This window comes from Cicer arietinum, chromosome 7 (genome assembly GCF_000331145.2).
Source record: "Cicer arietinum cultivar CDC Frontier isolate Library 1 chromosome 7, Cicar.CDCFrontier_v2.0, whole genome shotgun sequence".
Classification (NCBI taxonomy): Eukaryota; Viridiplantae; Streptophyta; class Magnoliopsida; order Fabales; family Fabaceae; genus Cicer; species Cicer arietinum.
The window spans coordinates 12,643,575-12,656,771 of NC_021166.2; the positions used below are offsets into that span (position 1 = coordinate 12,643,575).

General features: G+C 28.7%; 1 protein-coding gene across 2 annotated transcripts; it reads right to left on the reverse strand.

The window, feature by feature from the left end:
- Positions 1–4,411: 4,411 nt before the first annotated feature.
- Positions 4,412–8,198, reverse strand: LOC101501424 (probable pectin methylesterase CGR3). Of its 2 annotated transcripts, none has more exons than XM_004508994.4 (7): positions 8,030–8,198; positions 7,604–7,752; positions 7,467–7,497; positions 6,883–6,924; positions 5,337–5,711; positions 5,010–5,065; positions 4,412–4,791 (listed from the first exon to the last, which is right to left on the reverse strand). In XM_004508994.4, the coding sequence occupies exons 2-7, from the start codon at positions 7,727–7,729 to the stop codon at positions 4,639–4,641; spliced, it is 783 nt and encodes a 260-aa protein (XP_004509051.1). In that variant the 5' UTR covers positions 7,730–7,752; positions 8,030–8,198; the 3' UTR covers positions 4,412–4,638. The 2 variants fall into 2 exon arrangements, with proteins under 2 accessions (XP_004509051.1, XP_004509050.1); XM_004508993.4 differs by having other exon boundaries at positions 7,458–7,497.
- Between the last annotated feature and the right edge of the window lie 4,999 nt (positions 8,199–13,197).

The window sequence follows — 13,197 nt, forward strand, 5'->3', positions numbered from 1 at the left end:
TTACTATTTGTAATTATATTGTTTTCATGGTTTTTCTCATCTTCATTAGTTTTTAACATTGTTGCCACCAATTATGAGCGACACCTAATCACACATTTAGCTAACTGGCGTTTCGAGCTTCAGCTGGGCTGCTAATCACTCTGAAATAGCCCTATCATTTCTCATATATAATATAATTTAAGGAAAATGTTCGCTAGACATTCTTACAAAAATAAATTGAGAAACGATGTCATAGTCATTCAGACAAACCTAGAAATCTATAGAACGGTGGGCTAAAAATTTGATAATAAATTATGATTAAAATAAAATTATAACAATTATTTTTGTAACACAAAAAAATAAAATAGCTATATAATATATAATTTTATATGAATAATATATGTATGTGCTATTTTATGAGAAGTTAAATAATGTATCCACGTTTTCATAAAGAAAAAGGAAATATGTGCATAAGAATGAGGAGACTCAAATCATACGTGCACCTTCTATATCTGTGACTAGATGAATGTAATATAGTGATTTTGATAAAAAGAAGAAAAAAAAAAATGTTGAATGGTGTAAATTTGGGGTGTTCAAGAAGTTGAAATTTTAAAAGTTTAGTTGCCTCAAAATAAATATCCATGAACTACTTCACTTATTAGCTCTGTTTTACAATTATTATTATTATTATTATTATTATTATTATTATTATTATTATTATTATTATTATTATTATTATTATTATTATTATCAAATTTTCTTATGTTGTGTTTTGGACCTAACCCAAATTATCGCGGCCCAATGTGGTATTGGCCCAATTAGTTCATACTATATACCTGTCGTACCACACACATTTACAATACGGGAGAAGCTCATCTGTTCTTCCAAAAACAGCGAAATTTACTGGATTACTGGATGTTGCATTCCGTAGAATCTTTAGGATAAAAGTGTCACATGGCTTTCTAATTCATTAATGTTTTTTTACACATTTGAGTAAACTTAAACTTGGAGTAGATGCTTAAATGAATTTTGTGTGCATACATCATTTATTTTATAAATTTTTATAATCATAATGTTTAAAGAGCAATATTTTCTCAAACCGGTCACTTAAAAAACAATGAGTGCAACATTTCACAAATTATTTAACATCATTATATTTTAATAATACTAACTTATTTTAATATAGGGATCCATAAAAAAATGTGCTTCCATAGTCATAATTTTTTGTCACCCAAAATTTTAGCTTCGTGGATTCAAAAGAGACTTTGATACAACATCTCCACTAGACAAAAAATATATAGAGTCACTTTTTTGTATATTCAAGATTTAACTCATTCTTAGTTAATATGAGACTTAACTACTCACACTTGAATCTAACGATCTCTCTCGAGTGTGAGTATCTTATATCATCATATACTTGAAAAAATATATAGAGCCACTTCTTTGTATATTCAAGATTTAACTCATTCTTAGTCAATATGAGACTTAACTACTCACACTTAAATCTAACAATCTCTCTCGAGTATGAGTATCTTATATCATCATATACTTGGACCGCCATTACCGTCAAAAAGTATTTCGGTACAAAGATGCAACACTAAAATTCACTTTCACTCCATCACCAAATCAAATCATGACTGTGATGCCATTTATTGTTGCTATCGACCTCTCTTAGACTCTCATAAGATTTTTCCTTACTTTGGTGAGTTTCCAAGACTCAACTCACATATTCAATTAGTTTATTTTTGTAAAATCTAATTTTTTATATTATTCTCTCTTACGTAAACAAAACCTCATTTTAATGTTTATTTTAGGTATAAGAATACTTTGGACAGGGGCTACTCCTCTCTAGTGTGAATGTGTGATCCTTGAATCACCCAATGTGTTAAATGTAGTGTTTTGAAGAAAGGGGGCAACTAAAACAAAAGATCACATGGATTGTAGTAACAGGGGCTTTATTAGAGCATGTGAAACCCTTGTTTAAATGCCCCCCTTAAGACCCTTCGGAACATACATATACATATAGGTTACAGGGACCATGACAACTAACATGAAGGTCACAATATTAGTTCTTAGTTCACTCTCACAACTAATGGACAATACAATGGCCAATTGGTTTAATTTGTCCCCTTCATTCATCATTGTATGTCCCACAATGACCCCACCGTGTTTTATTTCCCAGCGGCGGATACGTGCATAAGGGGTTAAATGGATCAATTTTACAATATGTGTAAGGTTGTCATGGAAAATTACATGGACAATATGTAGAATAATAAACAGTTTTTGAGTGGACTTGTTGAATTAAAATTGCAATAACAAATCGAAATTAAAATTAAGACTAATGTTAGTTTAACATACTATTGAATCACTCGACGAGTCCTACTTCTTTTATAAATTGGGATAAATTTTAAAGAATTACATCAACGAATTTATAACTAATTATAAATCCTAATTTATTGAATAAGATGTTCTATTTATAATATTTTGAGTAAATAGTTATAATTTTACATTTTATTTTATATAATAACGCACCTATGACTAAAATATAACACACCTCAAATCAAGTCTCAATTAGTTAATGAGATTTAATTAAGAATAAATTGTTTTAACGAATTCAAATTCGATTTTTGATTATAATAATTATTGATCAGATTTTACTTATTTCTCAGTTGAACTTTGAATTATGAAAGTCCCTTCCTCCTAGAAACAAGAAGGATAGGAAGTTTTAATGGGAAAAAGCACACCTTCAGTCCACATGTTTATGTTGCCTCATTCTGGTTACATGCATCATGGTAACTATCATATCAACACGACAGTTTCATGTAGAGTTGGCCTATCAAAAATCAAAGGGTTATTTCACTGCAAACCAACCTCTTTGGATCTTGTTTTGCAGCACAAGTCCAAATCAAGCAACAGAAGCCCCACATCAGCGAGACGTGTTTCATTCCTCTTTACAGAAATAGACTAACCTTGTGTTTTGTTAGTTTTTCATTCTGTTACAATATTCTTACATCTTAAAGTTTGATGGCATTAGCAACGATTCCTTGGCTTAAGAACTCAAATTGAAGGTTGAAATTTTTTTCTTGTCAATGTTATAGTTTAAGATAACAAATTTTATGAAATTATTATAGTGCTAGATTGTTATGTGATAGTACTGCTCCAGCTAGCAATTAAAAACATCACGCTTAAATCTTAATTTAACTGAAAAATTTCGATATTATTAGATTAAATGTCTTGTTCCAGTTAAAACTCGAGACTACACAGTTTTGTGTGTGTTTACAGTAGTATTTACGATCTCTTCTGCAAAAAAAAAAAAATCACCCTTGCGTCCATATATGATTCAATTTACATGCATGATTGGTTCCACAAAACATCTAGTGTATTGATAGAAAAGTTAACAGAGACAGTTCTGTAACTACAAAAGAAAAAAACAGAAACTAAATTTCAAGCCAAATACTCATTTATTTGATCGATGGTTCCATAATTTGTAGGTGGGATATACAGACAAGTGTTAACATAAAACCATGTTGCCATGTAAATGAATGACTTGTTGATCATTAGATATTAGATCTTAGGTTGAGCCAAAATTGTAGGACCAAACCCAATGTCTAGTCTTTTAACTCGTCCGGGTCACTTAGTTGGGCTATGTCTAACTCTAACTATGCTTTTTTAGTTCGGGTGATGCTTTTCGCACCCCTGCACTATCCTAATATTTAATTGTTATATATACATACATATATATATATGATATCATAAGTTGATCTGTTTGGATGTGACTTTAAGTACTCTACAGGCCTTGTGTTTGAGGGTTATGGATTGTCACAAAATAGCTAACTCAAACTGGGCCTGCAACTGGCCCAACTCCGAATAATCATTCATTTAAGTCTATGATTAGATCTAACTTTGTTTAGTCAGTCATTCAAACTAATGGTTATTAGTCAAAGCCGATGATAACTAGCACAAGTAACGGGAAAATAGAAGTAGGAAGCTCAACTGACTTCAACAAGGTCTACTAATACTTTAGCAAGAGCAATTGTAAATCTCAAACATACTTCTATTCAAAAAATTGACGAAAATGTGGGGGGTAAGAATTTGGGAGATTTCGTACATCTCAATGGAAAAGAGTATCACTTAAACTTTGTAAAACAATTTTATGGCACTAAAATCATTCAAATTATCTCTGGTTAATATTTGGGTTTTTATTTTTACTGTTGAATTAAAATCCGTCATTTTTTATGTAGTTTTTGGCAACCATCTCCGTTATCTGGTCTCTGTCATACTAGAATATGAAATCTCAACACATCAACTGATCAAGCTGACAACAGAAAGCATATATGACTCTTATTTGGAATGTGTACTTTCTTGTTTTGAATATTATAGTTTGTTCAAATAAACCTTTGATCACTCATAAAAAACAAAAACTTTAAGCCACTAAAGAAAATTATTGATATAAATTACTTCTACTTCGGCCAATTCTTTTAGCAAGCAGGCAATGCTTGTCCATAAGTGGTTAAAACAAAACTGCATGATGGATGACATTATACTATCATGTTTATAGTGCGGATTGCGGAAAATAGCGGTTTGTACAAATTCCGCTATAAACAGTGCTATAATGAGGTTATAGCCGCTATTTGACAATATTTTGCACTAAATAGCGTATCACTTATATGAATTCAGGTGGAAAATCTGACAGTTTGGACTGTAAGACATCTTTGATGCAGCTTGCTCAAATTTCTTGTCAGCAGCTTCATTTTCTTCGAAGTTTGTTTCACTGAAAAATTGTTTCCACCAAGATGAACTCCTCATTTTCGCCTTCACAATCAGAGCAGAATTGTTTGATGTCAGCAACAACGATAAGAAAAAGCCCTCAAACAATTCAAAATAATACTCGTAACTTTTGTAAGATAACACATTTATTGGATCGATTAAAATATTAAATTCATTTTAGATCATCTACAAGAAGCAATTTCAGTCTACTCAATGGCAAAGAGTAATGGTAAGGCCTTAAACAGCAAGAGAAGGTGACTCACCGGGCGTCCGAATTTGGATAATTGTGATACTTTAGCTCTCTGTTGCCCTGGGTAGCCTAAAATGACAAGAAAGCACCAAAATTACAACAAGGTTAGTTAAATTGAAATGACATGACCAATAAAACTTTTATGCATGAGTCAGTCAGTTTGATAATGGCTGAAAACTTTGGGGACAAATTTTCACTAAGTTAAAATCATTGAAAGATGTAGCACATTCAAAATACATAAAAATATAACATTCTTCAATGGAAGGCTTATGAGAAGAAAGATGCACTCATGTTTATCAGTGTATAAGAGAGAGATCACATTTAATTTATAATGAAGTACCTGCGAAAATAACAACACCATCAGCAGATACCCTTACTAGCTCAGGAAGTGTTTTGTTTAAATATTTTGGAGACATGTAATCCAAAGCATCTGAGATTATAACATGTGAAAAAGACTTTGCTCTGTATGGTAGAGGGAATTTTATATCCGCAACGCGTACGATGCCTTTCTGCACTAGAGCCTTGCAGTTCCTATCAGCATCTTCTATGTCATATGGCTCCACACCCCATGCTTCAACTTCCCCCTCTCTTAACAATATGGATACCACTGAACAACTCTCAGGGCCGACATGCAAAACATTTTTCATGTTGTCACCATATACATTCTTCAAAACAGGAAATGCACTTTGAACTTCAAATGTGCATGAAGAATCACCTACAAGGCAGAAAAATTTGAAATTTGTTAATAAAAGATGTTTAAGTATGCCTTTCAAAGACAGTTTATGTAAAAGAACAATTTTGCATAGACATAGAACTAATATACATGGTAGGAGGAGGGATAAAAGAGGGGGAAATTTAAGAGAAGAAAAACAAAGAAAATCTCACATCGTATAATTTGAAACAGGACAAAATAAATGACATTTTATCGCAGAGTTTGCGGTAAGAAAATTCTTGATACAAGTAAACAGTTAAATTGCAAATAAGATACAGAATTATTTTTCTAAATCTAATTAACATCTAGCCATCCTCCATTTTCATGGTAATGTACCACTTTGATCATAAACTTTACAACTATCTGAAAGCAATATTACTCATACAACAAGTTCACAAATATTGCAGAAAACTGCTAAAGATGGAAACAAAGGAACCCTCTTAAACCTCTTTTGGTTAAACTTAGATGCCACTGCATCAACGTATGAAAGACATTTTATTGTGACAGGTTATGTAAATATTCTTTCCTGTTACATTAATAATATAGAATATAAAATGAGATCTGTTTGGAAGGCATTTATGAACAAACCAAGGGAACCTTTTGGTAGGATAAATAATTATACAATTGAATACTTAGAAGACAATCATGCACACTACACACTAATATGAAACCCAGATACAGTGTAATAAGGATTAAGGAACAAGCTAATTTATCAATAAATTTACACTAAGCACAAGACCCGGTATTGTGCATTCATTTCGATCCACATCACAGTGGCTAGTTTCTCCCTTGAAAATGGAAGTTATGTATTCTTAGAGAAACCAAAAAGACGTAATAAAAACCATATGAGTTTCTCAAAGCAAGCACAATTACGAGCTTCTCAAGCAATCAAAGCCCTCAACTCTCAGGGTTCATATTGTGAAGATTTCCGATGTTCCTTTGGTGCACCTAGAATTAAAGACTGAAGAGTAACCAATCATTGTATTATTTTTCTTAATGCTCACAACATGTTCAAATTTTTACTTGCATTACTTCCACCTAACTATTTTATGAAAGGAAATGCTAATACTTTTGTCAAGTTAATGGCTTCTCAAAACATAACAGTCATAAAACAACCAAGAATTATACATATAACAATCTCAATAACATTCTGAAAACATGGTCACATAGTTACCTTCAACTCTGCTAACAAAATTCTTCCTTCCTCCGAATAAACCTGTTCACTCAAAAATATAAGATTAGCCAGCTATAAACTGTATGAGGACAGTAAAATACTAAATAATTATTTTAAAAAAATGTCTATAATTGTTTATTGTCGGATTTAAAAGCAACACGACGAGATTGAGTTTTTTTTTTTTTATAAACCTAGGTATCCTTCGGCTAGCAGTTACCGAATAATATTGTGAGATAATTAGATTTATTTAATGAATTAATCTCTCTTTCAATAGATGTTCTTCCATTCGTATCAACCTGAAGTTTAACCCCTAACAACAAGCTCAAAGTATCTTACTATATGATTGAGCCGCACCATGTTGGTAACACTAAGTATATTAAGTTACTTACCTTCAAAGTTACTTTCATATACCGTAAAAGGGTGTTAAAAATAATTTAAGAACATGTTTTTACTATTATTTATACATATAAAGATCCTCTCCCATCAAATTTTCACCCCCATTGTATAGGATATATCACATTGGTCATTAAAGAAAAACAAATTGTATGATGAGAAAGGACTTTAAATCTTGTTACCAGACCCACCACAAGCATAAACGATGAGAAGAAAAGCTCCCTGAGAATATAATCCAAAATTAAAAAGAATTAATCACCATAACTGTATTATTAAAAACAGAACCACCCCACTTTTTTCAAAAATAAAGATGCATATATGAAATTACCAAAAGGACAAGGATTATGGAGAAAAGAGGAGAAGATTTTGATTTGGAATGCAAGACTCCTGAAAGGGGAAAAGTTCCACCACCACCACCACCACGTCTCGTGGAACTTGCTTGTCTCCTTGTCATTACTTCTATTCAAAATGTGAGGCCTATATAACATAGGAAAAATAAAAGTATTGATAAAAAATAATTATCAGAATCATAAAATGTTATTTGATAATGAAATGAAGTTGAATAAATGATTAATCATCGTAATTTTTTCTACTTGTGCATATTTTATATATTGTACTGTAATTATAAGCATGCATTAAACATAGAAGGATATTATAAATTATAATTGTGAATTTAATAAAAAAGGCAATGGATGGATAGAGGAGAATTGAATTGAAAGAATTGAAGAGGAAGAGAAAATAGAAAGTGAGGCACCTTAATTAGATGACATTCGTAAGTGCATAAAAAACAAGAATGGAATAGAGAGTTCTTAGATCTAAGCGGAAGAAAAAATGGGGCGAAGAAATGAGAGAGATCAAAGAAGCAAACATTACACCGCCAAACTTAAACTACAGATCTAACATGTTGTGGTTGGCCAAAACGCACTACGAACTCCGTAATGTGACATACAATACAACAATCTAAATAAATTAAGTTTTCTTTTCTTTTTATTTGGCAATCAAATAAATTAGTTAATATAAACTAAGGAAGAGTTTCATTTTCATTCATTTTTACAAAAAGTTTAAATTTAATTTATATCTATCAATCATAATTTTTAAATAATTATAATATTTGACTTTTATCAAAAATAATTATAAAATTATTTTTATGAATAATTATAATTTATTAATAATATAAATTTTTTTACAACTACAAATAATAATTAAATTAAAAAAAAAAATTACACAGTTTGTAAAATAATGACCATTATTCAATTGGCAAATATAATTGACTTGATAAATAATTATAACAAAATTCAAATATTATTAATAATCACATAATTGTAATTAATTGAAGTTATAATAACTCTTTATACTGACACGAAAATTAAATTCATTGATCTATCTTTTAATTGAAATAAGACGACAAAATAAACATATTAATAAATACAAAATACAATAGCCTTTTTTACTCCCTCCATCTTATTTTTGCAATATTTACTCAATCATATTATTTACGTCTTTATATTTCAACAAGTAAAATTGTCTAGAAGAAAAGAGGCCTAACATTTGTTATTCTAGCACAAACATCATGGGGGCATAATCTTTTAATGTTCCAAAAATAATATAGTATTTTTATAATGAAGTATTCGAAATAACTTTTTCTTTATTAATTTTATAGAAACTTTATATCGAAAATAATTATATTTAATCTTTTTTTAATTTTATTTTCTTTCACTTTCATTTTGTTTTAAACTGTGTAAAAGTTTTATAAGATTAGTTCGTAGATAAAACAATAAATATAACATTAGAAATTTATATTCCACTCAAACTCGAAATATAATATCCAATTTACTAATATTGACATTTTATCAATTGAATTAAAATTTAATATTACGATTGTATGTAGGTTAGGTCAATTCGACCAAACCAACTCAGATTAACCTAAAAAACACTTTGGTCAAATAAATAAGTGTGAGTGGACAATTTTAGTTTTACGAAATAACAAATCGTTTCAAATATATTGGATATTAGGTAAAACCATACCCGATTCTATTTATCCATTTTACATAGGCAATCCTATTTCTAAAAGTTATTTGGTTACTATAAGTTATTGCACTTTAATAAGGAGGTCACATATTCAACTTCCTCCTCTAATAAAATTAATAATTTGATTATTCAAAAAAAAAATGTTGCACTTTAGTTATTTTGATGCTGTCAAGTATTTTATGCCATCTTAGAAACCTTACAACTTTAATTATATTGATGTTTGTAATGCAAGTAATTTATGATAAATTTTATGATTTTTATATTCTCAATTGTATGTTTATATATATTAGATACTAAAAAAATAGTGAAAATAGTAGACCTTAATTTCAATAAAAATTAAATTTGTATCATTTTTTTTTAAAATGAATATGATGTTTCGTCATTAACAATTAAAAAAAATATTGTGAGTAACTTAATCTAATCCGAAAATGAACGGTTTGATCAAATTCAACTTTATATTGTAATTGATGACTTTTTTTTTTATCATATCCAATATTTTAGTCACTTGTGATAGTTTTTCTTATATAATATTTTAAAACTCAGATTAGTTATTAACTTTATTAAGATAATAAGCCAATTAGTCACTAATTAAACGATTGGATTACAGGTTGAACCGTATAACTCAATCGAATAAAATAGATTGACTTGTTTATACAGCTCGTTCGTTATAAAAATAAGGAACTTAACTCATTAATGAGAGAAAATGATGTCATTGTTTTATCTTTCTTTGAAAATACCACATTGCCCTTCTTCAATATTTACTTTTGCTAAGCTTTCTTCATTTACATCAATTCGTTCTTTTACTTTTGCTAAGCTTTCTTCATTTACATCAATTCGTTCATTAGTTGTGTTCTCTCTTTAACGAAATGACTATTTTTTTTTGTACAAGACGTTGTCATCTAGTTTTTCATCTAATAAGTTTTTTTTTCTTTTTTGATTTATCTATGTCGTTTGTTTTTTTTTTTTTGTGGTATATTTATTTATTATTTTTAATGAATACTCAAGTACATTGATCAACTTTTAAATGTGTTTGTGAAATGGATTAAACTGATAAATTTGAAAATGATCAATTTGAAATATTTCAAATGTTTAGATATTGAACTATGTCTTGTGACCAATATTCTAGAAAGTACTAACTAGTGTCTGATTATGGATAATGAAAATATGTGTTGACTATGGATAATAGAATTTGTCTGGGTGACTATGGATTAATGGTAGATTATCTTTATGATTAAATATGTGATTTAACATATTTGTTGACTTAAATGTCAATTAGAATGTCAACTAAAAAAGATGCGAAAGATTACGAGAATGGTGAAAGAATTGTTGTAAGATGAGATGATAGTAAAACAAACTATTTCTACAAATTTGCATGAAAGAAAATTGAGTTTAATATATTTACATAGTGTACATTGGTATGTATAGAGGATCATGTAAATTGATAAAGGTATATCATCGTAAATTGGGATGGGGTAGATCATCGTGTAAATTGGTATGAATAGAGCTTATGTAGCTTGATATGTGTATATAGACTATATTTTTTTTATTAGAATCCAATTTTTAAGATTAGAATAAAGCTTCCAAAATTTATTATTTGCACTATTTTTCACGAGGATCCGAAAATTATGAAATGAATGGCTTAAATTCATTTATTTGCTTGGAATACAAGGGAGAGGTATGGAGACTTGAGATAGTAGATAGAGATTCGAGGAAGGGAGATAGAAATAAATAAGAGAGTGAGAGGCATATGCGTATTTAAAAAGATCATGTATTTACAAAATGTTTTTTCAACCTAACATGTTCTCTTAAAAATTATTTTTTATGTCATTTATGGTAATTTTATAGTTTAAAAAAATTAGTTTTACAAAATTTTATACAAATAAATTAAATTTTTTTTAAAAATCTTTAAATTATTTAAAATAAAAATCATTTTTATATAACTCAACCTGACGTACCCAACAATATATTATCATAAGTTATATACTTTCGTTGGTCAGTTATCCAAACAATTTGCCATGCCATGCTATTTATTTAGCAATTATAAAAGCCCACATATTTAACTTCTTTTAACAGGTACGGTCATGTAACAATTATCCAAAAAATTCGAATATTTCAAATATTCGAAATCTATGAAACCCCAAATCGTTTGAAAGTTTGTATCATGTTGAAAGTTTCAAAATGGAAGTTTCGAAATTTTGAAAGTTTAGAAACATAGAAAGTTTCGAAAGTTTCATGGAATTAGAAAGTTTCGAAATGGTTGATGCTCGAAGAAATGAAAATTTCGAAATAGAGGTCGAAAATATAAAAGTTTCGAATGATGAAACTTTTGAAGTATATTTTTTCCAAAAATAATGAAACTTTCGAAAGTTTCTTTAAACAAGAAAGTTTCGAAATACAGAAATTTTCGAAGAATATGAAAGTTTCGAAATGCAAAATTTTGCAAAACTTCCGATATATGTTGAGTTTCGAAAATTTGGTATTAATGGAAAGTTTCGAAATACATTTTTATTAGTAATAAATAGTAATAAATTAATAGTAATAAATAATAATAAATTTATAATAATAAATTTATGGTAATAAATTAATAGTAATAATAAATTTGATATTTAATTTCAGAAGTTTCAGTCATTTTAAAAAAAAAATTGAAAGTTTCGAAAGTTTCGAAACTTCTGAATATTTCGAAATGGAATTACTTCGAATGTTTGAAATTTTCCAAGTATATGTGCATTGAAAGTTTCAAATTCATCCAAACTTTCGAAGTTTTCTGGAAAAAATATATTTCGAAAATTTCATATTCATCCAAAGTTTCGAAATTTCTGGAATATTTCATTTCGAAAGTTTGGTATTTTTCCAAAGTTTTGAAATTAGTAATTTTTTCTGCATAATTACATTTCGAAAGTTTCCAATTTTACAAAACATTCGAAAATTGGGGTGGAAAACTGAAATGGAAATTTTTTCCATAATTTTATACAAATTAAATAAGGGTAAAATAGTCTTTAAAAAAATTAGAAGGGTGGAAGGTAAAAATGGAGAGGTGCGTGGTACAAAACCCACCGATCTAATAGGTTGTCCGAGGTTCGGTTCCACCAATCCAAACCAATTTTTAAAATTATATTTTTACATCTCCGGTGAATCGAGTCTTTCTTGTATAATATAATAGTATTAAATTTTAATTATTTGTATAAGTTATGATTATTGTGAATAAAACTTTCATTGGATTGATTAATTTATGATATATTTTGTAACGAATCTCGTTTTATTTTATATCATTTTTTTTTTATTTTGAAAAAACAATAAATACTATAATAATTAATTTAATGCATTCTTTGATTTAACCTATTAATAATTATCAGTTGAACTATAACTTAAAATGAAAAAATTATTACTTTAAATTTGTTACATTTTTGTAGAATGTAAGAGAAGTATATTTGAGAGTTTTGTACCGTGCACCCCCTAACTTTTCCTCCCACCCCTCCATTCCAATGGAAAAGACTATATTACCCTTTTTTACAATTGGATAAAACAATAAAAAAAAAAAATTTACCACTCCATTCCACACACCCCCCTTCGAAAGTTACAAAGTATACCATATAAATCGACAATTTTAAACATTCGAAATATTAAAAAGTAAGATTTATTGATATTTTCGAAACTTTGGTTAAACATAAAAGTTTCGAAACTTTAATTTCCAGAGGATTTCGAAAATTTGAATAAATTTGAAATATTCGAAACACAATTTTCCAGAATTCATACAAAATTTAGAGAGTTTGGGTGAATTCTAAATCTTCGAAACAAGTTTTTTCCAGAATTCATAAAAACCTTCGAAACTTTTGTTGAATTTGAAATATTCGAAACAAAATATTCGAACATTTGCAAATATTCGAAATGCAACAA

Bases quoted from the DNA above. Each gene is read 5' to 3' on its own strand.
- LOC101501424 (XM_004508993.4), bottom strand. From the start codon at position 7,729: ATGACAAGGAGACAAGCAAGTTCCACGAGACGTGGTGGTGGTGGTGGT. The intron at 5,712-6,882 runs GTAACTATGTGA...TCTGCCTTGTAG, and splicing joins TTTTGTTAGCAGAGTTGAAG to GTGATTCTTCATGCACATTT. The intron at 5,066-5,336 runs GTACTTCATTAT...TTGTCATTTTAG, and splicing joins TGGTGTTGTTATTTTCGCAG to GCTACCCAGGGCAACAGAGA.